At 54.7% G+C, this 27,110-nt stretch overlaps 1 protein-coding gene across 3 annotated transcripts; it reads left to right on the forward strand.

Annotated features, from left to right (window-relative positions):
• Positions 1-2,374: 2,374 nt before the first annotated feature.
• On the forward strand, positions 2,375-26,041 carry PLCB2 (phospholipase C beta 2). Of its 3 annotated transcripts, none has more exons than XM_021097762.2 (32): positions 2,375-2,484; positions 8,043-8,120; positions 8,689-8,757; positions 9,782-9,922; positions 10,070-10,149; positions 10,233-10,286; positions 10,393-10,468; positions 14,378-14,478; positions 14,637-14,803; positions 14,895-15,041; positions 15,209-15,366; positions 15,642-15,724; positions 15,990-16,074; positions 16,653-16,815; positions 16,935-17,068; positions 17,191-17,287; positions 18,248-18,332; positions 18,474-18,598; positions 19,084-19,238; positions 19,762-19,926; positions 20,502-20,601; positions 21,239-21,343; positions 21,508-21,602; positions 21,743-21,818; positions 22,050-22,094; positions 22,216-22,447; positions 22,534-22,699; positions 22,812-22,888; positions 22,984-23,079; positions 23,609-23,666; positions 24,367-24,453; positions 24,770-26,041. In XM_021097762.2, the coding sequence occupies exons 1-32, from the start codon at positions 2,401-2,403 to the stop codon at positions 24,968-24,970; spliced, it is 3,585 nt and encodes a 1,194-aa protein (XP_020953421.1). In that variant the 5' UTR covers positions 2,375-2,400; the 3' UTR covers positions 24,971-26,041. The 3 variants fall into 3 exon arrangements, with proteins under 3 accessions (XP_020953421.1, XP_020953432.1, XP_020953442.1); XM_021097773.2 differs by having other exon boundaries at positions 22,053-22,094; XM_021097783.2 differs by lacking the exon at positions 2,375-2,484 and adding an exon at positions 3,099-3,235.
• The last annotated feature ends 1,069 nt before the right edge of the window (positions 26,042-27,110 follow it).

The following is a 27,110-nucleotide window of genomic DNA, read 5'->3' on the forward strand; positions in this document are numbered from 1 at the left end:
TCTCTGGGTGTTGCAGGTGAGTTCTCACTGCCTTCCATGGTCCAAGGCTTAGACATGCCAAACTCTCCAGCATACTTGTCTCCACAGCCCCACCAGCCACTTCCCCTAGGGTCTGCTTTCCCAGACTTTACCTGGGAGGCACCCGCTTTCCGGTGCACCCAGCAGGGGGCACCCTCGCCCTTCCACCTTCTGCCCTGGGGAGTGGGTAAGACTGCCCAACAGTCTGAGGCGCCTCTACTCAGCTCACCCCAGGAGTCAGTTTCCCAAGCTGGGTATTTGCATGACCTCTCTGATTTTCTCTATATCCACCCTACCATTACTTACACAATATTTTTGTAAGTCACATTTTTAAAAACCTAACTAGTTTTAAAGGAAAAAAGCTCTCTTGGATGAAAGTTTTCCCAGCTCCACTGGCTTGTATGGCTTTCCTGCATTCTGAAGGCTGGTTTGTAGGATGTGGGCAGGAGAGGACAGCCCCACTGAAGCTAGAGTTGTAGGGTGGGGTGGGATCTCAAGAACTCATTCCAGGCAGTGCGATCACTGGGTAAAGATGGGTGAGGTTTTATTCTGTGGATTCAGAGCCTCGACCTTCAGAGCCTGAGAAAGGACAAGAGTGAAGGGTCTTGAAATCCCTGACTTCCTTGTGTCACCCCCCCAATCCTGTGAAGTGAGAGAACCTCCCCTCCCCACTCCCCAAGCCAAGGGAGGGGGAGGGGGAGGAGATTGTCTTTCCAGGCCCAAAGTAGAGAAGAAGACTGCAGGGCAGACAAGAGTAGGGGACTTGGGTGCAAGGGCAGGTGCAGGTGTCAGGTGCAGGGGCTTTTGGGAAGGGTCAGGGATTTCCCTTGCAAAATCCATTCAAACAGACAGAGAGGGAACCTGATCCTGGGGAGGGAACTGGAACAGCAGGAGACACCAGAGGGGCCCCCAGAAGGGCCCAAGGCTGGAGAGATGGAGGAGGCATGAGACAGCAGGGCTCAGAGGGAGAGGGGAGCGTCTGAGTCCTGAGGGCCCGGAAGCATGGTGGGTTCCCACCATGCTGCTTCCACAGGTTCTGTCAGGCCTTACTCCAGCCTCCACCCCAGTGGTCTTAGAATTGTTTTTCTGGGGGTTATTTTTGTGCTAGGAGCCCCCTTAGCTCCAGCCCCCCTTGGCCTCCATTCTCCCACCCTGGGCTGGACTGGCCATCAAAAGCAGGTCTAGGTCTGGGGCAAGGGTCCTGAGGTTGTCAAGGGGTAGCACAAAGGTCCATGGTGGCACCTGGGGCAGAAAGCCAGGCCCTGAGAGGGGAAGGAAGTCTTGGGCAGAGCTCCAGGCTCCCCCAGCTGAGTTAAGGGCGATAAGAGCAGGTTAGGCAAGAGGAAGTGGGCTTGGCTGAGCGGGGCTATGGGCTCCCGGGGCCTAGGCCGGAGCAGTGTCAGGGCCATATACCCTGAGCAGCACCCACCAGCCTGAGCAGAGGCTTCTATAAGCAGCCCTTGAGCCCCAAGTGTTCTCCTTGTCAGGTCCCAGTCCAGGGCAGAGGAGGGATCTGGCAGGAGAGCGCAGGGGAGGCTGGTGGCCTAGGGTTGCTCAAAGTGGCTGTATGTGGAGTGGTGGCTGGTCAGTGAGGTTCCAGGCCTCAGCCTAGACCAGAGGACCCAGGGGATGAGAGTCAGGTGTGCTGAGTGAGGGGCACATTGCCTCACTTGCACCTCATTTTCATGCGGAGGAAGTATTGAGAAAGAGGAGCTGGGTGTTCAGCAAACTTTGCTTATTCAAAACACCAATCCCGGCTGGACCCTGCCCCACCCTCAACTCCCACCTCCAGGGTGACCCCAGCCTCCCCTGCCTCTGGGAGGGACCTCTGTGCTCTGGACCCCACCTCTGTGGGGGTCCCTTCCCCTGGTGAGCTCCTTGCTTCCTCCCCTCTGTGTTCACCTGGACAACAGCATCCCTACTTGGACCCCTGCCCCCCTATCTAACTGAGGGGGATGGCTCTTGGGACAGAGAGGCCCCTGCTCCAGGACGACTGGGCCTCATGACTTGCCTCTCAGTCTAGAAGAGCCGAGAAGGAAGCCCTGAGCAGGAAGTGCTGAGGCACCGGGTGAGGGCGGGGGTTTTAAGGAGGGGGAGCCCAGCCTCCCTGGGCAGGAGCAGTGACCACAGCCCCCCCAGTGCAGGGGGGCGGGATGAGGCTGATTTAAAAGCCAGATGGGCCTCTGGCCCAAGCGCAGCACTGTACCCAGCTACCTCCGGCCCGAGGGCTGTCAGGGCACCCAGACTTCCGGGTCTGCTGGGGGGTGGGGTGGGCGGGTAACATGTGAGCCCAGCTAGGCTCCCCTCCTGCCCGCCCTCCTTCTTCCCTTCCTCCTGTCCGCTGTGCCTGCCCAGCCTCTCCAAAGAGGGACAGTTGGCACCATGTCTCTGCTCAACCCCGTCCTGCTGCCCCCCAAGGTGAAGGCCTATCTGAGCCAAGGGGAGCGCTTCATCAAATGGGATGATGTGAGTGGGGCCTGGCTGGGGGCTGCTGGGGCGTGGGGGTGGCAGGTGGGCAGGCTGCTAGGAGCTTTGCCAGGGGACTGGGCTAGTTTATGTCTGCCAGGATTCAGGTGCCTGTGTGGCTTGGCCAGGTAGCTGATACAACTGCCCAGATAAACAAATCTGTGGGTGAGGGCCTGTGCCCCGAGTGGCCACCACCATGGCCCAGGCTCTGCATCTGGATGTGGGAAAAGGATGGCTTCCCAGGTGATCACAGGAGGAAGTTTCTTTGGATGGGGGTCTGTCCTTCTCCAAAGCGCTCAAGAAGAGTAGTGTTTGTTGCTCCCATGCTTAGTGGTGGTGGGAGAAAAGTGTGTCCCGAGCTGAGGTGGCACCAGAGACTGAGGTGAGCCAGACCCCTTCTCCCAGGACTGACATCCCAGTCTTGCCCCAGTGGGATGCCTGGGACTGGAATCCTCATCCCTCCCTACCCACTCCCCGGGAGGCCCCGCTCTCTCCCAGCTGCTGTGGGGCAGCCACAAAAGGACAGTGAACCCCAAGTCAGAACTGGAGGTTCTGCCCCCAGGGGCCTGGGAGGGAACCTATAGACTTCTGCTTCCGCTGACACCCTCCTGTCTGTAGGGAAGGGGGAAGCCATGCTTTGCCCTGTACCTGTCTCCACCGCGTCTGCTCCTTCCCAGACTGGGCCTGCTGCCCAGCCTCTGGTCCTCCTGGGCCCTGAAAATGTGTTGCCACAGGCCAGGGATTCTCCTAGGCAAGTGAGGGGAAAATATGGGGCCCTGCTTCAGGGAGGGGAGGCTGCTGGGCTGGCCCAGTGTGAGAGTCTGAGCCAGCTGGTCCCAGGAAGGGAATCTAATGGCCGTGGGGGAGAAGGAAGGGCCCCTAGGACTGGGCCCTCCTCCTCACAGGTGGGATGAGGGGGCTCTGGGTCTACGAATTAAGGCCTTCTGGGCTGGGCTAAACTGAGTAATCTGGTTGCTATGACTACAGGGAGGCTCTCTGCTTCTCTGGGAGTGGTGCGGTCACTGGCATGGTAGAACCCTGGCCCACGAGGCTGTGGACTGAGGGAAGTGGCTCAGAATGAAAAGTGAAGTGGCCTCTCTCGGTTCCTCTGGGAAGTGTGTATAACATGACTGTGTAGAGGGTCAGTAAGGATGGTGATAGGCTATGCGGCCTTCTCTGCAAGTCCCCATCTGTGTACCTGGCTGGCTGCTGTCTTCCCCAAGGCAGAGTACCATAGGGTCCTGGATCCTGACTCCCAGGAGCAGGGATCACCCAGTTGCAGAACATGTGCAGATGGGGCTTAGCTCTCAGACTACCTCCCACCCAGTTGGCAGATGAGCTGGGTAGTGGATAAGCATGATGCATGGGATGTGCTCAGCTCCCAACTTCATTTTGTGTCCCAGGGCCCTTTTACAAGGTATCCTGTGGGAGAAGCTCTCCTATGTTCTGTGGAAGGAAACAGAGCTGGTCATGAGACACTCCATTTGCTCTTGGGGAAAAGACTAGAAAAGCCTCTGGACACTTCTCCTCACAAAGCCCAGTCTTATTTCAGAAACTAGTTCTAGGATTTCCTGTTGTGGGGCAGTTGGTGTAACCAACCCGACTAGTATCCATGAGGATGTGGGTTCGATCCCTGGCCTCACTGAGTGGGTTAAGGATGTGGCATTGCCATGAGCTGTGATTTTTTTTAAAGAAAATTTATTTATTTATTTATTTATTTAGGCTTTTTAGGGCTACACCTGCAGCATATGGAAGTTCCCAGTCTATGGGTTGAATCAGAGCTGTAGCGGCAGGTCTATACCATAGTCATAGCAATGCTAGATCCTTAACCCATTAAGTGGGGCCAGGGATTGAACCCTCATCCTCATGGATGCTAGTTGGATTTGTTACCACTGAGCCACAACTGGAAGTCCCAGTGAGCTGTGGTTTAAGTCGCAGATGAGGCTTGGATCTGGCATTGTGTGGCCCTAAAAAGAAGAAAAAAAAGAAAATAGTTCTAACTCAAAACTCCAACTGTAATTTAGAATGACATCTCCTGTGCCCCTCCCTCTAAGAATGTTGTCAGGTAGGCTCCAGGCCCCCTGGAAAGGCCGGTGGGAAGATTTCCCTGCACCTCCTCTAGGGAAGGGTGCAGGGAGGGATAGGGGTACCAAATTTCTTAACTGAGCAGGGGCTTTCATAAACCAGGCCTAACAGAAGGGTAAGGCTTCTTCTTCCTCCGGCACAGTTGTTTTGTTTTGATTTTTCCTTTTTAGGGCCACACCCTTGACACATGGAAGTTCCCAGGCTAGGGTCAAATCAGAGCTGCGGCTGCTGGCCTACAACACAGCCACAGCAACGCCAGACCCAAGCCACAACACCAGATCTTTAACCCACTGAGTGAGGCCAGGGATTGAACCCACATCCTCATGGATGCTAGTCGGGCTCTTAACATACTGAAACTCCAGGCATACAATTTTTATTTTTTTCCTTTTCTTGGTCTTTTTGCCTTTTCTGGGGCTGCTCCTGCAGCATGTGGAGGTTCCCAGGCTAGGGGTCTAATAGGAACTGTAGCCGCAGGCCTATGCCAGAGCCACATCAACGCGGGATCCGAGCTGTGTCTGCGACCCACACCACAGCTCATGGCAACGCCGGATCCTGTCCCCTTCTCTCTCTCTTCTCCTTCTGGCACCCCTATAATACGGATGTTGGTGCATTTAACATTGTCCCAGAGTTCCCTGAGACTCTCTTCATTTTTTATCAATCTTTTTTCTCTTTTCTGTTCTGCATCTGTAATTTCTTCTAATCTGTCCTCCACCTCGCTTATTCGTTCTTCTGCCTCCTGTATTCTGCTGTTAGCTGCTTCTAGTGAGTTTTTTATTTCAATTATTGTATTTTGCATCTCTTCTTGTTTAAGTTTTATATCTTGTATCTCTTTGGTTAGTGTTTCCTGTAAGTTATCCATCTTTGCCTCCAGTTTATTTCCAATGTCTTGCATCATCTTCAGCATTGACAATCTAAAGTCTTTTTCCTTGAGGCTGAGAATCTCCTCATTGCTTAGCTGATTTTCTGGGGTTTTTCCTTTCTCCCTCATCTGAGTTGTTGTTCTCTGTCTTTTCATTTTTATAGGTTTTTGGTGTGGTGACCTTTTTATAGATAATAGAACTGTAGCCTCTCTTACTTCTGGTGTCTGCCCCCCTTGTGGCTGAAGTTGGTATGGGGGGCTTGCTGTAGGCTTCCTGATGGGAGGGGCTGATGCCTGCCCACTGGTAGGTGGAGCCGATTCTAATCCCTCTGGTGGGTGGGGCTTAGTCTCTGGATGGGATTAGGGGCTGCTGTGTGCCTGAGGCTCTTTAGGTAGCCAGTTTACTGAGGGGTGGGGCTGTGATCCCACCTGGATTGTTGTTTGCCCTGGGGCTTCTCAGCAGCTGACCGACTGTTGGGGCCAGATTTTCCCAAAATGGCCACCTCCAGAGAAAGGCATGCTGCTGAATATTCCTGAGAGCTTTGCCTTCAATGTCCTTCCCTCACAACAAGCCACATTCACCCCTGTTTTCCCATGATGTCCTCCAAGAACTGCAGTCAGGTTTGACCCAGGTTCCTGTGGAGACCTCGCTCTGCCCTGGGACCTAGTGCGCGTGAAAGTCTATGTGCGCCTTTTAAGAATGGGGTCTCCGTTTCCCCCAGTCCTGTGGAGCTCCTGCACACAAGCCCCACTGGCCTTCAATGCCAGATGCTCCAGGGGCTCTTTCTCCCAGTGACAGATCCCAGCATGTGAGGGTTTGATGTGGGGCTCAGAACTCTCACTCTGAGAGAGGTGAGTCTCTGTGAGCCAGTTAGTTTTCAGTCTCTGGAGCTTCCCACCCGGGAGGTATGGGGTTGTTTATATCATGAAATCACCCCTCCTACCTGTGGATGTGGCCTTCACTTTTTCTTCTGGAGTAGGGTATGGGTTTCCGGTCCATTTGGGTGGAGATTGCTCAGTCTTTAGTTGTGAAATTTGTTGTTTTTAGGAGAGAAGTTGAGCTCCAGTCCTTCTATTCCGCCATCTTAATCCCGTCCAACACGCGCAACGCCAGATCCTTAACCCACTGAGCAAGGCTAGGGATCGAACCAGCAACCTCGTGGTTCCTAGTCGGATTCGTTAACCACTGAGCCACGATGGGAACTCCTCAAGGCACACATTTTTGAGGCTTCTTAGGAGACCCTCCCCCTTAGCTGGGGAATCTCTTACTCAGGGTCCTCCTTCCATCTTGCTTCTGGGAGGTCACTTGCAATTACTTCTTCGGCCCCTCAGAATCCAGTTTCTGCCTTCGGCTTCCTGTTGCTCTGGACTCTCTGCCCCTCTTTCCCGTGGGTCCACTCTGGACCCAGGAGATACTCATGGCTTCCCTGCCCCATAGGCTCTGGGAGTTAGGGCTCACGTAGCACACCAGCACCTCTGTCTCCGACAGTCAATCTGTCCCCAGTGTTACCTGGGCAGGAGTCAGATTCCAGTCTATTACACTCCACACCTGCAAGGAGTGACAAAAGCTTTCCAAGGGCAGCCTTAAGGTAAGGGGTCAGGTACCCCAAGCCTCCCTGGACGGGGCAGGAGGGAGGATGAAGCTCAGAACACAGCTTTCTCCAAAATTAAACTCCTGTCAGTGTTCTCTTTCCCTTGTTCCCTAACCACCCCTGATCTGAGAACCTTTTTCTGGACCAACTCCTTTGCCAGTTCTTCATTTGGTCTGGTTTGGTGTGCAGCAACTACCATGCCTACACCACCAGGAAACCCCAAAATTCAATTTTAATAGCTTGTTGTTCATACACACAGACCTTTAAAATAAAAGGTAGCCTGTGTGCTCTGAGTGGAGCAGGAATTCAGAAGCAAGGTCATTCTTCATTCCCTTGCTCTTTCAGCAAACATGGGGGCACAGAGTCACAGCCTAGTACAGGCTTGTTTCCTCAGAGCCCCTGGGGATTTCCAGAAGGGGCTTCTAGATCTGAGAACCGGCCCTCACTCCCTTGTTATAGCACATTTCAGGAAAGGCTCTTCAGAAGCTGGTCTTTAACAGTATTTTAGGCAGGCAGGGTTGGGTGCTTAGGTTGGGAGGTAGGAAGGCACTTGGGACAGGTGGGTGGGTGGGGTGGGCACGGTTCCTGGAGGGGAGGACTGGGCAGAGGGGAAGCCAGCCTGCTGCAAAGGAGCTGTTGGGCTCTCCTGGGCTGGGGGCAGGGAAGGGTACAGACTCTTGGAGAGGGACATTCTGCCCCTTTGGCTGAAGGCCTTGAAAACAGGGTAATGTCGGGGCCAAGACCCTTCTTGGGGTCTAGAAGGAGAACCTCTTTTTGGGATTTAGAGGGGGAACTCTCTTCTCTTCCAGAAATGTCATTTCCAATTCTCTACCTCTCCCCACCCCTGGTTCTGAGCTTTAAAGACTCATATTCAGCCCTTAGCTCTGGAAAACAAAGGGAAATGCCTGCAGATTCCCAGGATGGCCGCCTCCTAGGCAGATGGTGAGCTCTGAAACTCCTGGTCTGGACCAGGAAAGCTCGACCTGAAGTCAGAGCAGGGAGCTGAGACCTTCTCTCCATAGGAAACAACAATAGCCTCCCCGGTTATCCTCCGTGTGGACCCCAAGGGCTACTACTTATACTGGACGTATCAGAGTAAGGTGAGGCAGCCTGAGCACCTGCTGATCCATGGAGTCCAAGCAGTTTCCTAGTGTTGCAGGGGTGGAGGCGTGGACGCTGAGTATAGGATGACCTGGAAGGGTGACTCTGGGGAAGAGGCTGTTTGCTTTGGGCTGGAGGATGCATTAAGTCCAACCATGCCTCAGGCTCAGATGCTCTAGCCTTTGCAGCCCTAGGAGAGAGAGAGAAAAGATAAAGAGCAGCTGCTGAAGGCTGGGGTTAAACTTGAGGGCTCCCAAGAGATCAGAGAAGGGCCGAGACACCTGGGCAGGGGGGAGGGGGAGCCGGGGAGAGTCCAGGAAGGTGGAGGGGAGGCTGGAGGTCATGGGCCCTGAGTAACTCAGAGTGGCCAAGGTAGGAAGGGACAAGGGTCACTATGGGGGGTGGGGATTGCTGGGAAAGGAATGTTAGGGTCTGGGAGGCCCCACACAGCTTTGGCATCTAGAGAGGGCAGCTGGCCAAGATGTGAATGTGTGTGAAGCTCCCTCCTCCCTGCTCTTAGTTCTTGACCTGCCATCTCTGTCCACCTCCCACCTGTGCTCCCACCAGGAGATGGAGTTTCTGGATATCACCAGCATCCGGGACACCCGCTTTGGGAAGTTTGCCAAGATGCCCAAGGTAAGTGGGCCCAGCAGCAGCCCAGGCTCAGAGGGGTCACCAGCTCTGCAGGGCTGAGGCAGGAGTCCCTGTGGGGATGGGGAGCCCAACCTCTGGAGGGTCCCTGGTTGAGCAGAGGGTCTTCCTCTGAGCTGAGGAAGCAGCATACCTGCCCCTGGGCTTGCTGGGGCTGTAGTATCAGGACACACAGTGAATGGACAGGTTTCAGGGCCAGCTCCTGCCCCTAGAGCACCCCAGGCAGTCTGTGAGGTGTTGCCTGCATTCTACAACCCCCACCCCCACCCCCTGCCTTCCTGACTGGTTTGCCTATATTTGCATTATGCTGGTAGGAAAATTGGAGGAAGCAGGATTCCTTGAGACTGGGGACTAAGAATCTGGCTTCAGGGGTTTCCTGGTGGCTCAGCAGATTAAGGATCTGGCATTGTCACTGATGTGGCTCTGGTTCCAACTATAGCAGGGTTTCCAGCTCTGGCCTGGGAACTTCTGTATGTTGTGTGTGAGGCCAAAAACAATAAAAGAGTTCTTGCCATGGCTCAACAGTAACGAACCTAACTTGTATCCATGAGGATGTAGATTCAATCCCTGGCCTTGCTCAGTGGGTTAAGGATCTGGTGTTGCCGTGAGCTCTGGTGTAGGTCACAGGCACAGCTTGGATCCTGCGTTGCTGTGGCTGTGGTGTAGGCTTGCATCTGTAGCTCCAATTTGATCCTTAGCCCGGGAACTTCCATATACCACAGGTGTGGCCCTAAAAAAGACAAAAAATAAAAAAATAAAATAAAGAACAAAAAACAAAAACAAAAAAATCTGTCTTCAAATGAAAAATGGCAATCAAAATACTGGGTTAATCCCTCCCTGTGGGCCTCTCCCTGCCCACCCCAGCTCCTGGGTGCTGAGGCCGGTGGCTCCTGAGCTGGGCAGGGATGGGATGCCACCCCAGTGGGCCATATTTCAAGCGGCTGAGAGGGAAAGACAGGGGGCAGGGACAGGGGCACACCTCTGACCCTCACATCACCACTTGCTGCAGAGCCAGAAGCTCCGAGAAGTCTTCAACATGGACTTTCCCGACAACAGCTTCCTGCTGAAGACACTGACTGTGGTGTCCGGCCCAGACATGGTGGACCTCACCTTCCATAACTTCGTCTCCTACAAGGAGAATGTGGGCAAGGTGCCTCAGGGGCAGCTGGCCTGGGGCTGGGCACTTGGGAGAGCCTGGACCTCCTCAGAGGCAGGCCTGGGCCGCGAGGTGGTGGGGGCATCTCGTGGTGGTGGTGGGGGCGGGGGGTGCTGACTGCTGTGCTCTGGGGTCCTGCAGGCCTGGGCTGAAGATGTCCTGGCTCTGGCCAAGCATCCGCTCACAGCCAACGCCTGCCGTAGCACCTTCCTGGACAAGATGTAAGTGCCTGCCAGCCTGGCCTTAGCCTGTGGGGCTAAGGGTGCCAGCCCTGGGCCTTGACGGGCTGCTTTCTGCCCATCAGCCTGGTGAAGCTCAGGATGCAGCTCAACCCTGAAGGGAAGATTCCTGTGAAGAAGTGAGTCTCCCCTGCTCCCTCCCCACATGGCCTCCGAGCTCCCCAAAGCCTTCGCTCCCCAGGCCTCACCCTTCTCTTTGCCTGGTGCCTTTCTCTGCTTCTTCAGTTTTTTCCAGATGTTTCCTGCTGACCGCAAGCGGGTGGAAGCTGCTCTCAGCGCCTGCCACCTCCCCAAAGGCAAGGTGAGTGGTTCCCCCACTACCCAGCCCATCCCCAGAATTCTCCTTCTCACAGGAGCTGCCTCTGACTAGGGGGCAACCTGGGTGCGTCTGGGGGGTGGGGGACAGGAAGGACAGTACTGTCCCAGCCAGAGAGCCCAAAAAGCCAGTTAATCCCAGGGACTAAACACCCAAACACCCACCACAGTAGTGGCCTAAGCAGCTGCAATGACAACGCCAGATCCATAACCCATTGCACCACAAGAGAACACCTTCTTTTCTTTTCCCTTAAGTAATTGATTTTTAATTACAAGTTATATGCAGGGTCAGCCCATGAGGTGCCTTATGTGAATGACACAAAGGAGCCCTCTGGGAGTTCCTTGGTGGCTCTGGGGGCTACTATGGCATGGGTTTGATCCCTGGCCTGGGAACTTCTGTGAACCACGAATGCAGCCAAAGGGAAAAAAGCACCCTCTGGGCAGATGCAGCCTTGAGCCAGGGTTTCTGTCTGGCCAGGAGTAGATCTCAGCCCCCTGTCCTCCCTTGGCCTTTGTATAGAGCACCACATGCACCCCATGGGGACTGTCCTCTTGGTAGGAATTTGGAACATTGTAAGTAAATAAAACTAAGACCTCATTGATCACCTGTCCACATGAATCCTAGCAGGAATACTTCCCCCACAATTAGCTCCAAGGACCTGGTGACTTCTTGGTGTAATCAGTCTCAGGGGATGCAAGCATGGGGCTGGGGACAAGGTGGAAACAGGCTCCTGCTGAAGACACCACTTGCTACACTCCTTTTCTCGAGAGTTCCCACCTTAGCTAAGGCCTCCTTACTGATCAGTTCTGTGCCCCAGTAGGGGCCACTGAGCCATCTTTGCTTGGAGCTGATGGGTCCAATTTCTTGTCTAGCTCTCCTGCTCAGAGCCTCTGCTCCAAACTAAGACTGATATTGGCCTTTCAGAGCTATCCTGAAAAACATTTGATGGGCTTTTCTGGAAGAGAATGCAAAAATACAGAATCCCTGAATGCTACCTGTCTACGTTCTGTTTCTATACATTTGTCTCTTTTGGGAGTTCCCTAGTGGCCGAGTGGTTAAGGATCCAGCAGCATTGTCACTGCTGTGGCATGGGTTTGATCCCTGGCCCCAGGAACTTCCGCAAGCCCTGGGTGTGGCCAAACAAAAATTTGTCTTGGAGTTCCCATCGTGGCTCAGTGGTTAACAAATCCGACCAGGAACCATGAAGTTGCGGGTTCGATCCCTGGCCTTGCTCAGTCGGTTAAAGATCCGGCATTGCCGTGAGCTGTGGTGTAGGTTGCAGACGCGGCTCGGATCCTGCGTTGCTGTGGCTCTGGTGTAGGCCGGATTTGACCCCTAGCCTGGGAACCTCCATATGCCACGGGAGCGGCCCAAGAAATGGCAAAAAAAAAAAAAAATTTGTCTATTCTGGACATTTCATGTAAATGGAATTATATAATACAATCTCTGATGTCAGGCTTCATTCATTTAGCACCATGTTTTCATCTATGTTATAGCATGCATGAGTACTCTATACCTTTTGATTGTGGAATAACTTAATTGTAAGGATATACTAGATTTTGCTTAACTATTCACCAATTGGTGGACATTGAGTTGTTTCCACTTTTTGGCTATTATGAATAATGCTGCTATGAATGATTTTGTCTGGACATAGGTTTTCAAGTCACTTGGATACAAATCTAGAGTTGGAATTGTTGGGTCATATAGTAACTTTGTGCTTAACATTTTTGAGGAAACGCCAAACTGTTTTCCAAAGGGACTATACCATTTTATAATCCCACCAGTGTTGAGGGTTCCAACTTATCCACATCTGCACTAACACTTGTTCATATTTGCCTTTGGCTTTTTGTTGTTGGCTTTAGTCACTCTGTGATTGTGAAGTGGTAGCTCATTGTGGTTTTGATTCGCATTTCCTATGACTAATGATGTAGAGCATCTCTTCATGTGCTTATCGGTCATTTGCATATCTTCTCTGGAGAAATATTTATTCAAATCCACTGCCCATCTTTTTTTTTTTTTTTTTGTCTTTTTGTCTTTTTGTTGTTGTTGTTGCTATTTCTTGGGCCACTCCCGCGGCATATGGAGGTTCCCAGGCTAGGGGTCGAATCGGAGCTGTAGCCACCGGCCTACGCCAGAGCCACAGCAACGCGGGATCCGAGCCACGTCTGCAACCTACACCACAGCTCACAGCAACGCCGGATCTTTAACCCACTGAGCGAGGGCAGGGACCGAACCCGCAACCTCATGGTTCCTAGTCGGATTCGTTAACCACTGCGCCACGACGGGAACTCCAACTGCCCATCTTTCAATTGAGTTGTCTTACTGTGCAATTGTCCATTATTGGATATATGATTTGCAAGTATTTCTTCCCATTCTGTGGGTTGTCTTTTTTTTTTTTAATTACTCAATGAATTGATTACATTTATAGTTGTACATTATCATCACAATCCAATTTTATAGGATCTCTATCCCACAACCCCAGCGCATCCCCCCCACTCCCCAAACTGTCTTCTTTGGAAAATAAGTTTTTCAAAGTCTGTGAGTCAGTATCTGTTCTGCAAAGAAGTTCATTGTGTCCTTTTTTCAGATTCCACATGTCCGTGAAAGTATTTGATGTTGGTGTTTCATTGTATGGCTGACTTCACTTAGCATGATAATTTCTAGGTCCATCCATGTTGCTAAAAATGCTGGTATTTCGTTCCTTTTAATGGCTGAGTAATAGTGTGGGTTGTCTTTTTACTTTTACTTTCTTTTTAAGAATTTTTTTTTTTTTTAACAGCTGCACCTGCAGCATATGAAGGTTCCCAGGCTAAGGGTTGAATTGGAGCTGTAGCTGCCAGCCTACGCCAGAGCGACAGCAACATGGGATCCAAGCTGCAACTGCAACCTACACCACAGCTCACAGCAACGCTGGATCCTCAACTGGATCCACTGAGTGAGACCAAGGATTGAACCTGCATCCTCATGGATACTACTCAGATTTGTTTCCGCTGAGCCACAAGGGGAACTCCCTTTTTATTTTCTTGATGGTGTCCTTTGGAATACCAAAATTTTTAATTTGGGTGAAGTCCAATCTATTTTTTTGTTACTGTTCCTTGTACTGTCTCTATTTCCAACTTTTGTTGTTGAATTGTCTATTTCTCCCTTCAGCTCTGTCAGTCTTTTTTTTTTTTTTTTTTTTTTTTTTTTGTCTTTTTGCCTTTTCTAGGGCTGCACCCAAGCATATGGAGGTCCCCAGGCTAGGGGTCTAACTGGAGCTGTAGCCACCCGACTATGCCACAGCCACAGCAACGCTGGATCCAAGCTGCGCCTGCAACCTACACCACAGCTCATGGCAATGACAGATCCTTAACCCACTGAGCGAGGCCAGGGATCAAACCTGCAATCTCATGGTTTCTAGTCGGATTAGTTAACCACTGAGCCACAATGGGAACTCCAGTTCTGTCAGTCTTGCTTCATGCATCATGAGGTTCTGTTTTCAGATGCCATTGTCTGTATTTGAATTGCTTTTTTTTGAAAACTTATCCTCCCCTTAAAAAGAAAATGGTAGCTCACTTTTCTAGCAAATAGCACTGCTTGCTTCTGATCTCTTTACCTCCCCGTCCTGGTCACTCTTAGTTCAAATTCTGTCCCAGGCAAGGGACTAGCCAGTGTCAATTCAGAGTCAAAGCAAACCAGCTAAGATGCTCTCTGCTCAGCAACTAGGGCCTTGAAAAGTGAGGGCTCAGGTGCCCAAATTGCTCTTCCATCTGACCTAAGCCCTCCCTCTCCCCAGACCCCCATGCACAGGGCTGGGCCTTGTTTGTGGCTCTTAGTACTGAGAAGCTGGGGTGGGGGGTGGTGGGGGTGGCAGAGGAGGTCCTCAGGTGACTCTCTATCCCCCTCGTCCCCCAGAATGATGCCATCAATCCCGAGGACTTCCCAGAATCCGTCTATAGGAGTTTCCTCATGAGCCTCTGTCCTCGGCCTGAAATAGACGAGATCTTCACTTCCTAGTGAGCTTCTTGGGCTGGGCTTGGAGAAGGGGTGGTGGCTAAAATTCCCAATCTGCCATGCTGACATCTGGGTGGTGTCACTGGAGAAGGGGTTTGTCTGAGCCACCCCTGGCCTAGGGGACATAGAGGGGACCTGTGCCCTTTTCTCTGGCCTGCAGCCACTCCAAGGCCAAACCCTACATGACCAAGGAACACCTGACCAAATTCATCAACCAGAAACAGCGCGACTCCAGGCTGAACTCCCTACTGTTTCCGCCAGCGCGGCCTGACCAGGTGCAGGGCCTCATCGACAAGTACGAACCCAGCGGCATCAACGTGCAGAGGGGTGAGGACCCAGGGAACCTCTAACCGCCCCCAAGGTCCTCTCCCGTCCCAGCAGCTGGGCTGTGGCCCTGACAACCACCCTTGTCCCCCAGGCCAGCTGTCCCCCGAGGGCATGGTGTGGTTTCTCTGTGGGCCAGAGAACAGCGTGCTGGTCCAGGACAAGCTGCTGCTGCATCAGGACATGACGCAGCCACTCAACCATTACTTCATCAACTCGTCACACAACACCTACCTGACAGGTGGGCTCTGGAGACCTCACTGTCCACCTCTCCTTTTATGGTGGCAGTTCCTGTGCCCTGACTCTCCTACAGGGGCTGCCCACAGGACAGCCTAGGACGGAGGGGGGCGGGGGAGAGCTGGACTGCCCCGAGTGAAGCCCCTACCCCTCTCTCTTCCTCTGGCTCAGCTGGCCAGTTCTCAGGCCTTTCCTCGGCCGAGATGTACCGCCAGGTGCTGCTGGCTGGCTGCCGCTGCGTGGAGCTGGACTGTTGGAAGGGAAAGCCCCCTGATGAGGAGCCCATTATCACTCACGGCTTCACCATGACCACAGACATCTATTTCAAGGTGACACTTGGCATGTGGAGGCTGGTGGCAGTGGCACAAGGGAAGGGCCCTAGGACATGAGCCTTCTGGGGTTGGGGGGAGTGAAGCCAGAGCAGAGGGATGTCTGGGAGGCCTTGGACCGGTGTGGGGACCAGAGGGATGCAGAGACAGGAGGCCAACAGTGACCCTCTAATTTCTATGTGTGTGTTGAGACTGGGGAGTGGACAAGGGTGCCCCTGGGGGAGGGGAAGCTGGGAGCACTGCCTGCCTCTCCATGGGGTCCTCCTCTTCTCCAGGAAGCAATCGAAGCTATTGCAGAGAGTGCCTTTAAGACCTCCCCTTATCCGGTCATCCTGTCATTTGAAAACCACGTGGACTCGTGCGTATCCAGGCCATCCAGCCTCACTTGCCACCTGGTCCCCATCTCCTGCCTGTAGCTGCCCTCCCCACAACTGTCCCCATCCAGCCATGCCTTCCAGCGCTCTCCCAGGTCTCAACAAAACTTCCTTGGGACCCCAGGCGCTCCTGTGTTCCTGCCTCCCCAACTTCCTGAGCCCCTGATCTGGGTCATCAGGGGGCACAAAAAGGTGGACAAGAGGGTGAGGTGGAGCTGCTGAACCCCACCCTGCTTCTGCTCCCTGCAGACCCCGCCAACAGGCGAAGATGGCCGAGTACTGCCGGACGCTATTTGGGGATATGCTGCTCACAGAGCCCCTGGAAAAGTTCCCAGTGAGTGGATTTCACTGTAGGACACTGGGGCCTGAGGGCTGGGGAACAGTGCAGGGTGCTGGGTTAAGGAGGCAGGTGTCCTCAGAGGATGTTTGGGTTCATTTGGGAAGGTTATGGGGCTGGGATCCTGTCATCTACCATGTCAGGCACTGTGCTGGGCTTAGGAGCTATGGTAGTGACACAGGAGCAGTCCCCAGCCCTCAGATGGCTTACCTTCTCATGGGGAGGCACAGTAACTAGGACATTACCGCCTGTGGCTGCTGTGGGAATCCTTGGAGAGTCCAGATCTAGTCTTTGAGATCACGGAAGGCTTCCTGGAGGAGGTGTTGGCTGGGCTGAAATCTGAGGGAGGCACTGGATTTATCTTGGTGAGCGTGGAGAAAGGGTGGTCTAGGCAGGTGGAGTAGGTGCTGGGATAAGTTGGGTCAGGCAGGGTTTAGCCCACCAGGTGGGAATGATGAGAGGCAAGGCTGGAGAAGCAGGCAAGGGGCAGAGGAGCGCAGCTTGGAGTCAAGGAGCTTAGGCTACACCCTGAAGGTGAGGAGATGGTGCTGAGGACCCTCTCTTCCCTCCTGCAGCTGAAACCAGGTATCCCCCTGCCCAGCCCTGAGGATCTCCGGGGTAAGATCCTCATCAAGAACAAGAAGAACCAGTTCTCTGGCCCCACGGACCCCAGCAAGGAGCCGGGTGGGGAGGCTGAGGGTGGCGGTCCACCCAGTGCCCCTGTGGGTGAGGACACGGGTGAGTGAACTGGAGAGAAATGGGTGTGAGGGAGCACCTGGAATGGGAGGGAGGGGCTGGGTCTGGAGGGGAGGGCTGGCCTTGTGCAGGATCTCAACACCACCCACCCCCACCCCCAGTGCTGATGGAGCCCTGTGTGGCAGCGTGGGCTGGTGAGGAAGGGGCTGAGCTGGAGGAGGAGGTGGACGAGGAAGAGGAGGAGGAGTCGGGAAACCTGGATGAGGAAGGGATAAAGAAGATGCAGTCAGATGAGGTGCGTGGGAAGCCCCGAGTTCCTCCTGCTGGCTCCACCGGAGAGCCCTCCAGGTGGGGGTGGGGGCTGGGCTCCTGGGCTCGGTACTGGTCTCTTCTCCACACTGCCGTCCTCATCCCCAGGGCACAGCGGGCCTGGAAGTGACGGCTTATGAGGAGATGTCCAGCCTTGTCAATTACATCCAGCCCACCAAGTTCATCTCCTTTGAGTTCTCTGCCCGTGAGTTAACATGGGGTGGTGGGAAGCTGGAGGTTAGGCTAGATTCAGGAGAGGGCTCTTAGGAAGCATGGCCTGACACCAGAGCAGCCTGATGGGTAGGGGTAAAAGCAAGAGTGGGGGGGCGCATCCTGCCTTGGGCTGGGGGCGCTGTCTATAAACACCCAGCAGAGGAGCCAGGCAAAGGGCTTGTTTAAGTGGTGGTGGCTCCTAGTGTCCTGTCCCTGTACTGAGGACTTGGCACCGAGCAGAATGCTCTGGAGTGTGTCAGTGCCAGGAAGGCCATTTACGACAGGCTACCTCAGCCGGGCTGCCTGGGGCTCCACCTGCAGGTTCTGCAGCTGCCAGGGCAGGAGGACTCCTGGGACAAGTGAAAGGCAACAAGATCAGCCAGTACACATCTGCCCCCTGTCCTCTCCCCTGAGTTCACCCATGCTGTTTACCTTATCCTCTCCAGGCACACACATGGCGAGTTCCTCGTACCCTCTGCACACCCCCAACATGAACACCTCTTTCTGCGTGACACTGGATCCCTACTCCTGAATCCCCAGCCTGAACTCCCTCCTGTGCCCACCCATGGCCTGTGCCACCTGCACCACCTTTGCTGTGTGCCTCTTACCCCTCCCCCCACTCCTCTGTACATCACAGCATGTTCCTGACCCCCAGGCTCTTCCCCATGTGTTCCCCACACCCTCTGTGTCCACCCAGGGCGTGCACCCCACCCACCAGGACACCCCACCCTATGCATACCCCCCCGGGCATGCCCTCTACCCCCAGCACACGTTGTTACTCACAGAAATCTGCACCTTCCCTGGCCTGGGGTTGGCCCCTCAACCCTCAGGCCTCAGTGGACACACTGGGTTGGAGGTATCTCTGTGCTGGACGGAGACATCAAAGGGGAGGGCAGGTCCGAGGGAGAGGAAAGCCTGACGCAGACTCCCTTTTCTCTTTTCCTGCCCCCAGAGAAGAACCGAAGTTATGTCATCTCCTCCTTCACAGAGCTCAAGGCCTACGACCTGCTCTCCAAGGCCTCAGTGCAGTTCGTGGAGTATCCTTGAGGCCTCAGTAGCCAGGATCCCTGCTTGGGTGGAGGGAAGGAGACTGCCTGGGTCTGGGCTCATGACAGGGGGTGGGTGTCTGTGGATGCTCCCCGTGCAGGTGGTCCCTAGGCTCCTATATACTGTGGCAGCTACAACAAGCGCCAAATGAGCCGCATCTACCCCAAGGGCACCCGCATGGACTCCTCCAACTACATGCCCCAGATGTTCTGGAATGCTGGTTGCCAGATGGTTGCCCTCAACTTCCAGACGATGGGTGAGGGCACGCTCAGGCTCTTGAGAACCTTCCCCTACTCCTCTCACCTTTACCCTAGCCCAGGGGAGGGGGGTCTTTAGAATAGACCGGGATGTCCTGATGTTCCTTTGGGCTCTGGGCGCACGTGCAGGTGAGCAAGCGTTTAGGGATATAAGTGTGTCTCACGTGCCTATGTGACTGCATGTACATGAGTCTGTAGGTGGAGACATCAGTGCTGACCTGAGGGGGGTCTGTGGTGACACCTGCTCCACTGGCCTTGCCTGCCACCATGGGCTTGAGGTCTGGTCGCGGCTTTGCTCCTGCTGACTCCAGGGTGCAGGCCCATCCTGAGAGATGAGACCCTAAAGGACTAGGCTGGGACATGAGAAACCCTCATCTTCATGGTGCGCCCAACCTCCCCCTTCACAAGACGGGAAAGGCTGGGAAGAAAGGCTGTGTGCAGACCCAGAGCCAGGCCCCCTCCCTGAATGCCCTTGTTCCCCCAGACCTGCCCATGCAGCAGAACATGGCGCTCTTTGAGTTCAACGGGCAGAGCGGCTACCTCCTCAAGCATGAGTTCATGCGTCGGCTGGACAAGCAGTTCAACCCCTTCTCGGTGGACCGCATCGATGTGGTGGTGGCCACCACCCTTTCTATTACGGCAAGGCCCCGAGGTGGACAAGTGGCCTGGAGGGCTGGGGTCTTGAGGAGAAAGACACAGGAGCTCCATCGCTCCATTCCCAACCCCCTCCTCGATATCTTGGAAACTTCAGCCCCAGCCAGTTTGTGCAGTAGCAAGTTGCCTTGGAAACTGCCTCCTCCTCAGCACTGGAGGCTGCCTCTTGGTCCCCATGGAAACCAAGGGGAAGCGCTGAGGCTGGGGTGGGGGAGGGGAGAAGAGTGGGCAGAGTAGGGCAGCCAGAGCCCCAGGCCCTGGGGGAGGGCCTGTGCCTTGCTCACTGGGGAGGCCCACACCTGTTCCCTGAATGCTGGAAGCACCCCGGTGCCAGAGCTTAGCTGTAACTTCAAGCCACACAGTCTCTATTCCATGGCCAGAGTTGAATAGAGCTCTTCACAGTACCCAAGATTGGATGGTTCCACTAGCGGAGCTGGAGGCCCTAAGTTCTGGAGAGTGGCCTGGGCGGGGAAGCTGATATTAGCCTGCCATGGGCCCCCACCTCCAGGTGATATCTGGGCAGTTCCTGTCAGAACGCAGTGTGCGCACCTATGTGGAAGTGGAGCTGTTTGGCCTGCCTGGGGACCCCAAGAGGCGCTATCGCACCAAGCTGTCACCCAGTACCAACTCCATCAATCCCGTCTGGAAGGAGGAGCCCTTTGTCTTTGAGAAGGTGGGGGAGTGGTTAGGGTAGAGCAGGAGTTGAGATCTATCCCTGGTTCTTGGTCTCTCCTTGTAGAAGAGGAAATACATAAAAGAGTTTTTTGATCCTCCCTTTCTCTCTAAACCTCACCTATGCCCTCCTGTTTCAAGAGTCCAAAACCCAAGCTTATAGAAATTTACTCTGTGGGCAGGTTTTGTGTGTATACACATGTGTGTATGTGCATGCCTGTTCATGTTTACAATCAGAGGCAGAAATTTGAACTCCTAGACCAGAGAGCAGGGTCCCATGGAATCAGGGGGTCTTGGCCCCACTGGATACTTTTGGCAAAGCTGCCAAGGGCTGTCTCCATCAGGCCCCCTTGGAGCCCTGGGTAGCATATTCATCCCTCTGCTCTATGTGGACCAGCCATGGCATGAGCTGTGAGGATGTCTATGTGTGAGGCTTAGAGTGGGCCCTCCATCCTCACCAAGTCTGGTAACAACTGCCATGTTCTCACACTGACTCTAGGTTTCTGGAGGCAGAGAGTGGGCCAGCTTGGACACCCTCTCCCCTCTCCAGCTTGTCCCATCTTGAACTCTCCCCAGATCTTGATGCCCGAGCTGGCTTCCCTCAGGGTGGCTGTGATGGAGGAAGGCAACAAGTTTCTTGGACATCGCATCATTCCTGTCAATGCCTTGAATTCTGGTAAAGATAGGGGTCCTTCTTTGCTGTTCCCAGTGGGTCTAAGACCAAGGCCAGCATCAGGATCCTATCCAAAGGGTGGGGCAGCTTCAGGGAGGTGGCCTTCTCATGTTATCACCCCTAGAAAGCAGGGCAGGAACCGTACCTCTCCAAGAAACTGACAGAGGTGGACTCTGCCCACCTAACAGAATGTAATTTTCTGTAACTACTGGGGCAGTTTCCCAAGTAGCTAACATTTACTGGGCACTTAAAATGCTTTAAGGAAAAAAAAAAAGGAGTTTCCTTGTGGTGCATTGGGTTAAGGGTCTGGGATCATCACCCCAGAGCTTCAGGTTGATGCTGCGGCACAGGTTCAATCCCCAGCTGGGGAATTTCCACATGCCATGGGTGCCGAAAAAAAAAAAAAAATGCTTGCAGGGCTTAAAACATTCTCCCTTAATCCTAACAATAATCGCACAAGGTAGACACTACTATCCCATTTCACAGATGAAGAAAGTCTCAGAGATTTAAAGTAAGCCTGCCCAATATTGCACAGCCAGGAACCAGACCAAAGTCAGAAGTGTTGCATACTGGGCTCCTGGTGAGCAGGGCTGGGTGGCACTGGGCTCTGGCTCACTGCCCATCTGGTCACATCCCACAGGATACCACCACATGTGCCTGCACAGCGAAAGCAACATGCCCCTCACCATGCCTGCACTCTTTGTCTTCCTGGAGATGAAGGACTATGTACCTGACACCTGGGCAGGTAGGAGGCACATGGAATGCGGGGAGCCCCAGGCTCTCCATTTCCCCTCCTCTCTCCTCAAGCTGGCCTCCAGAGGGGGACAGGACAGGCTATCCTGGGTAGGTGAGCATGGTGGAGGCTCCCAGGTACATCTTACCAGGCCCACGATGTTCCTGTGTACCTAGATCTCACGGTGGCCCTCGCCAATCCCATCAAGTTCTTCAATGCCCATGATAAGAAGGCTGTGAAACTCAAGGAAGCCATGGGAGGTCTACCTGAGGTCTGTGTTGTAAGGTCCACTGCCAGGGCCCCATGGGAGCTGTGTCCTCTTTGTGGGAAGATGACAGAGGGGGAGGAGTCTAGGGCTCAGGGAGAGAGGCTGTTGTTGGAGTCACCTTCCTAACCTTCTCCCCTCCACAGAATCCCTTCCCTCTCGGGAGTCCGGTTGCCCGCCAGGTCAATGGGGCATTGGCCCCAACGAGCAACGGGTCAGCAGGTATGCACTGCGGGGTCTTCCCACCTACCCGAAGGGTCTCGACTTCTCTGCTGCACCCATAGGCACATCCCAGCCTGGCGGCAGATCTTTAAAACAAAGATGTTCACCGGGGGAAGGAAAGCCTCTGTGTGAAGCCTCGGGCTGGGGCAGTGCACTGCAGGGGGGGCGCCGAGGAAGACCCGAGCCGGGGGTCCGCAAAGCACCTGAGAACCCCACCTTTGGCTCTTGCAGCAGCTGGGGCCAAGGCCAGCGAAGAGGTCACCAAAGAAGCTGCGGGTAAGGCCTGCTGAGACCCAGAGATGTTGGGGTCAGGCCTGGGGAGGGTCCGGGACACCGGGGTCGGGGTGGGGGTGGGGGTGCCCCTGGGCAGCAGCGCGCCTCACCCCGGCCCCCACAGAGCCGCGGACCGCCAGCCTGGAGGAGCTGCGGGAGCTGAAGGGCGTCGTGAAGCTGCAGCGGCGGCACGAGAAGGAGCTTCGGGAGCTGGAGCGGCGCGGCGCGCGGCGCTGGGAGGAGCTGCTGCAGCGGGGCGCGGCACAGCTGGCCGAGCTCGCGCCGCCAGGTGCGGGGGGCGGCGGCGGGTGCCGTGGCCGCAAAGTCGTTCCGGGCAAGGGCTCCCGCAAGAAAAGGTAAGGGCGGCGGCGGCATCCTACACTCCGAGGCGAGCGCGCGGGCGTCCCTGGGCTTAGGGCCTGTTCCCATGTGGCCACCGCAGGACCCTGCCGGGCGAGGACACCGCCGGGTTGGAGCCGGCTGAGGGCCCGGAGGGCGCGGACGCGCGCCTGAGAGAGCTGAGAGAGAGGCTGGAGCAGGAGCTGCTACAGCAAGGAGAGGAGCAGTGCGAGTGCGTCCTGAAGCGCAAGGAGCAGCACGTGGCCGAGGTCTGGCGTTGGGGAGGGGAGGGAGAGACGGCCCAGACCAACCAACCCCACACGCTCCGCACAGCAAAAGTCTTCTCACTTAGCTTAGCCCGTCCTTCTTCCTCTCCCGCAGCAAATGACCAAGATGATGGAGCTGGCCAGAGAGAAACAGGCTGCAGAGCTGAAGACCCTCAAGGAGACCCTGGAGACGTATGCCTGCCTTCCTTCTACGCCTGCCTCTTAAACCTCCCAGGAGGGCCCGAGCAGCTGGAAACTTTTCCTGATGACCTGATGTTTCTCTGTAGTGACACCAAAGAGATGAAGAAAAAGCTGGAGGCCAAAAGGCTAGAGAGGATCCAGGCCATGATCAAGGTCACTACAGACAAAATGGCTCAGGAGAGGTGAGCTCTGGAGCGGAGGCGCAAGGCTCAAACTCCAGGCCCAGAGCTGAGCAGGAACCACTTCTGGTGGGAAGGGGCCACCCTGCAGGTGGATCCTGACTTGCTTCCCAGAGATGTCCCTGTCTCCTGGTTCCTGAAAGTTAGTTGTACTCTGTCACATCTGATCAGAGAATGTCCTCCTTAGGTGAAACACACATGCCAACCCTGCTTGAGCAGAGGAAAGTTTAAGGGAAAATCAAGCATGCAAAGTGGGAGGTGAAACCTTGGATCCGCTGATTCTCACATGCACTTTCCCATGCGTGCCTTGAAAAACAGTGTGTTCTTCAAGGGCCCCCAGTGGCTCCTCAGAGTCTCCTTGGGTCCCCATGTTTAGGCCTCTGGCTGGTTCCCAGACCAGACATAGATGCAGCCAGCCAAGGATGGCTCTATGATTGAGTTCCCATTTCACCTATACCCCATGGAGACTTTGTCTCACCCAGCTCTTCCCAGGGGCCTCCTGCCCTCTCTGAAACTCTGATCACCCCAACAGGTTGAAAAGAGAGATCAACAACTCCCACATCCAGGAGGTGGTGCAGGTCATCAAGCAGGTGGGTAAGAGCTGTGTCCTTCCCAAACACACACACTCTCTCTTTTTCAGAGGGAAGGGGTAGCCCCAGGCCTTTACTTTGCCCTTGGGAAATACACTGTCCTGAGTGGCCCCTGAAGCTAGGGATGGGGGAAGGCAGTGCAAGAGAAGGGCTGCTCCTAGGCCATTTGGGGTTCTGGCCTTTGTGTGGAGGTTGGGATACTAGCCTAAAGGAGTATGCCTTTGGCCAGCTGCCCTCAATGGAAATGATATGGGCTGGCTCCAGGAGGGCTGGGGGGAGGTTTTGATGGGGGGGGGTGGGATTAGGGTGGCTGGCTGGGTAAGAGGGGGCAAAGAGGCTTCCTGAGTCAGGCTTCCAGGGATTCAGAGAGGAAGGAAAGCCTTGCTGAGAATGGTGCTAAAGCTCCCTGGGGATTATTAACAACAATAACAGAGCTACCAGCCCCTGAGTCCTGACCCCGTGCAGGCAGGTGCTTCACATGAACTGGCTCACGTAATCCTACAAAAGCCAGCAAGACAAGTACTATTGTCCTCATTTTACAAAAAAAGAAAAAGAAAAGGAAAAAGAAAAAAAAAACCTGTTTAAAGGTTAAGGAATTTGCCTAAAGTCTTAACAGCTGGTTAACTGGGATTGTAGCTGGATTCTAACCCAGGTTGCCTGCCCATGCTGTCCTGAATCCTTGCTTCTCCCTCCCGCCCAGATGACAGAGAATCTGGAGAGGCATCAGGAGAAGCTAGAAGAGAAGCAGGCAGCCTGCCTGGAACAGATCCGAGATATGGAAAAGCAGGTGACAGCAGGGACCACTACCCTGGCCCACCTCCAAGGAGCTGCTGGTCAGGAGGTGGGAGAGGAACCACCCGCCTCTTCCCAGAGGGCCAGGGCTCTGGTTCCCTCCCTGGGGTCATGAGGCAGCTCTGTAGATCTCTTTGCTAGGTTGGCACACCCTCTCCTGAGAGGCCCCCTGATGGGCTCCACTACCCTCCACTCTGGTCTCCCGGGAGGTCTGAACAAACAAGTCATGTTCTGGTTCCACAGTCCAGGGGTGGGGTGAGTGGGCAGGTAGCCCCTCCTGAACCAGGGGGTGGTTCTTGCTGTCTCCACAGTTCCAGCAGGAGTTGCTGGCAGAGTACGAGGACAGGATGAAGGGTCTGGAGGCGGAAGTGAAGGAGTCAGTGAGGTCCTGCCTCAGGGCCTGCTTCCCCTGGGAGGAGGACAAGGCTGAGAGGCCCTGTGGGGTTCCCACAGAGCTGTGTGAGCAGGACCCACTCACGGAGAAGGCAGACACCCAGGAGCACCACCTCTGATACCCCCACCCCACTGGGACATTGTGCAAGAGCATTCATCTTTCTCTGGGATGTGGCTCCATCTCCCCTGGAGGAAAAGGCCCGGGCACACTGAGGCTGCAGGCAGCTGGGGCTCCCTTGGATGCCAGAGCCCCTTCCTCACAGCCAGGCTAAGGAGAAGGCAGGAACCAGATGTCATCTGGGGCCCACTTGGGGCCTAGGGGTCCTCTCAAGCTGAGCTCCTGCTCTTCATCTGAATAAGCATCATATTTGTTGAGGTCAAAAGAATATGGACTGGGAGTTCCCACTGTGACTCAGTGGTAATGAGCCCAACTAGTATCCATGAAGATGTGGGTTCAATCCCTGGCCTCACTCAGTGGGTTAAAGATACGGTGTTGCCGTGAGCTGTGGTGTAGGCTTACAGCTGCAGCACCAATTCGACCCCTAGCCTGGGAACTTCCTTATGCTGTGGGTGTAGCTCTAAAAAGCAAAAAAAAAAAAAAAAAAAAAAAAAAAAAGAAGAATATGGACTGGGAGGCAGGAAATGGGGATCTCGCCCCACTTTGCCTTTCTGAGTGTGCCGTTCTGTGCTGAGCTTCCTCGCCTGGAGAGTTAGGCCTGAAGACCTGGAACCTTAACTCTAGCATCTGTAGTACAAGCATCTCTTGGTCCAAACTCCAAATCCTCCTGCTCTAAGGCAGGCAGCTCACCCCGGCTTCTTGACCCCATCACAGGCTTGCGATGAGTTGGCCTCCTTGTCAGCTGTGTGATACAGAGACTGACACTACCTTCCAGCTCCCTGAGGACAGTTGCTCCCGCAATGCATGTGGGATGGGAGGCTGTGATGGAAAAGCTGCCTCAGCTGAGCAGCCTGGGGCTGGGGGTGAGGGAAGAAGGATGCCTTTTGTGCTCTCTCAGGCCCAGAGCCTGACCCACCCCTTTTCCTAGACCTGGGGTTGGGGTGGGAGGTACTTCCCTACCTGTGCTCCCACTCAGGCTGCTTGACAAGGTCAGCACCATTTTCTCTCCTGACTTTATGAAGTTTATTTATTTTTGTCTTTCTTACTCCTACTAAAGAGCTCTGTCTCAAGATTTCCTGCCTAAACATGGCACCTGCTCTATAGCTAAGAAATGAGGGGCAACAGAGCAGAGTGCCCCCCCAACCATGAAGTGAGCTGGGGGAAAAAAATCCTTGAGAGCTGACTAGACTTGAGGTCCCTTCTAGAGCCCAGTGGAATGAGCCTGCCTCTGGGCTTGAAGAGGATTCACTTCCCCTCTGCCAGCCCTGAGGCCACAACCACTGGAAAATGATGTCACTCTTCCGGGCCATTCCCCACCACAAGTGGCCTTTTCTTGTCTCCACCCTCAGGGCTGAAGCAGAAGAGCCTCATGCAAAGGTGGCCCCACCCTTTTGGGGGAGTCACAAGGCTTCAGGCCACCTGCACCCCTTTAGGCAGACTTAAAGGGGCTGGATTCTCAGGCCCCTGTGGCAGTTATGGTTGACCCCAGCACGCACTGTAGAGAGGCTTCTGGGGAGCTGTTCACTGCATCTGTGGCGGCATGGTCCCAAATCCTAAAGGAGGACAGACACTGGCCTGGGAGAGGCTGGGTGGGGGTTGATTCTGGGAAGAGGTGGTTTTTTTTTTATCAGAGAGTTCTAGCAAATGCCATTAGCCCTGAGCACCTGGGCCTTCAGAAAATAAACAGGAGCTCCCTCCCCCATTCCTCTGGGATGCTAGCAGCCCCTGGATACAGGGTGAGGCTAGGGGACCTGCTCATTCACAGAAGTAAGGCCTGTCACTGATCAGCCTGCACGCAGCTGAGGGTGGGACACCTCCACCCCAGGGCAGTGCCCAGTCTTCAGTCCTCCAGCTGGGCACTCAGCTGCCCCGTCTCCTCCCAAGCCAGGGGTAGAGAGGGATGAGGACCCAGGCCTAGAGTAGCTCACTGACCTGGGCATGGGGGCATGAGCTAGTGCCAGCGCCAAATTGGCCCCACTGGGCAGCCCCTGGCTTTGGCCAGTGACTGCTCCAGGGGAGGCAAATGCCTTCCCTTCATCCTGTAGCCAGGCTGGGCAGGGTCTCTGGGCCTCCAGTTTGGAGCTGGGAAGCCCAGAATTCGGAAGGGGATGCAATCCTGCCTCTGGATTGCACAGCAGGCT

This window comes from Sus scrofa, chromosome 1, assembly GCF_054392235.1.
Source record: "Sus scrofa isolate SSC_HxYL_T2T_F1_AM1 chromosome 1, Sscrofa_HxYL_maternal_Yorkshire_Landrace_v2.0, whole genome shotgun sequence".
In the NCBI taxonomy this organism is placed as follows: Eukaryota; Metazoa; Chordata; class Mammalia; order Artiodactyla; family Suidae; genus Sus; species Sus scrofa.

Excerpts from the sequence above, each read along its gene's own strand:
- PLCB2 (XM_021097762.2), top strand. The coding sequence starts at position 2,401 with ATGTCTCTGCTCAACCCCGTCCTGCTGCCCCCCAAGGTGAAGGCCTAT. Across the intron at positions 10,150-10,232 it reads AGCACCTTCCTGGACAAGAT|CCTGGTGAAGCTCAGGATGC; the intron begins GTAAGTGCCTGC and ends TCTGCCCATCAG. Across the intron at positions 21,819-22,049 it reads AACGAGCAACGGGTCAGCAG|CAGCTGGGGCCAAGGCCAGC; the intron begins GTATGCACTGCG and ends TGGCTCTTGCAG.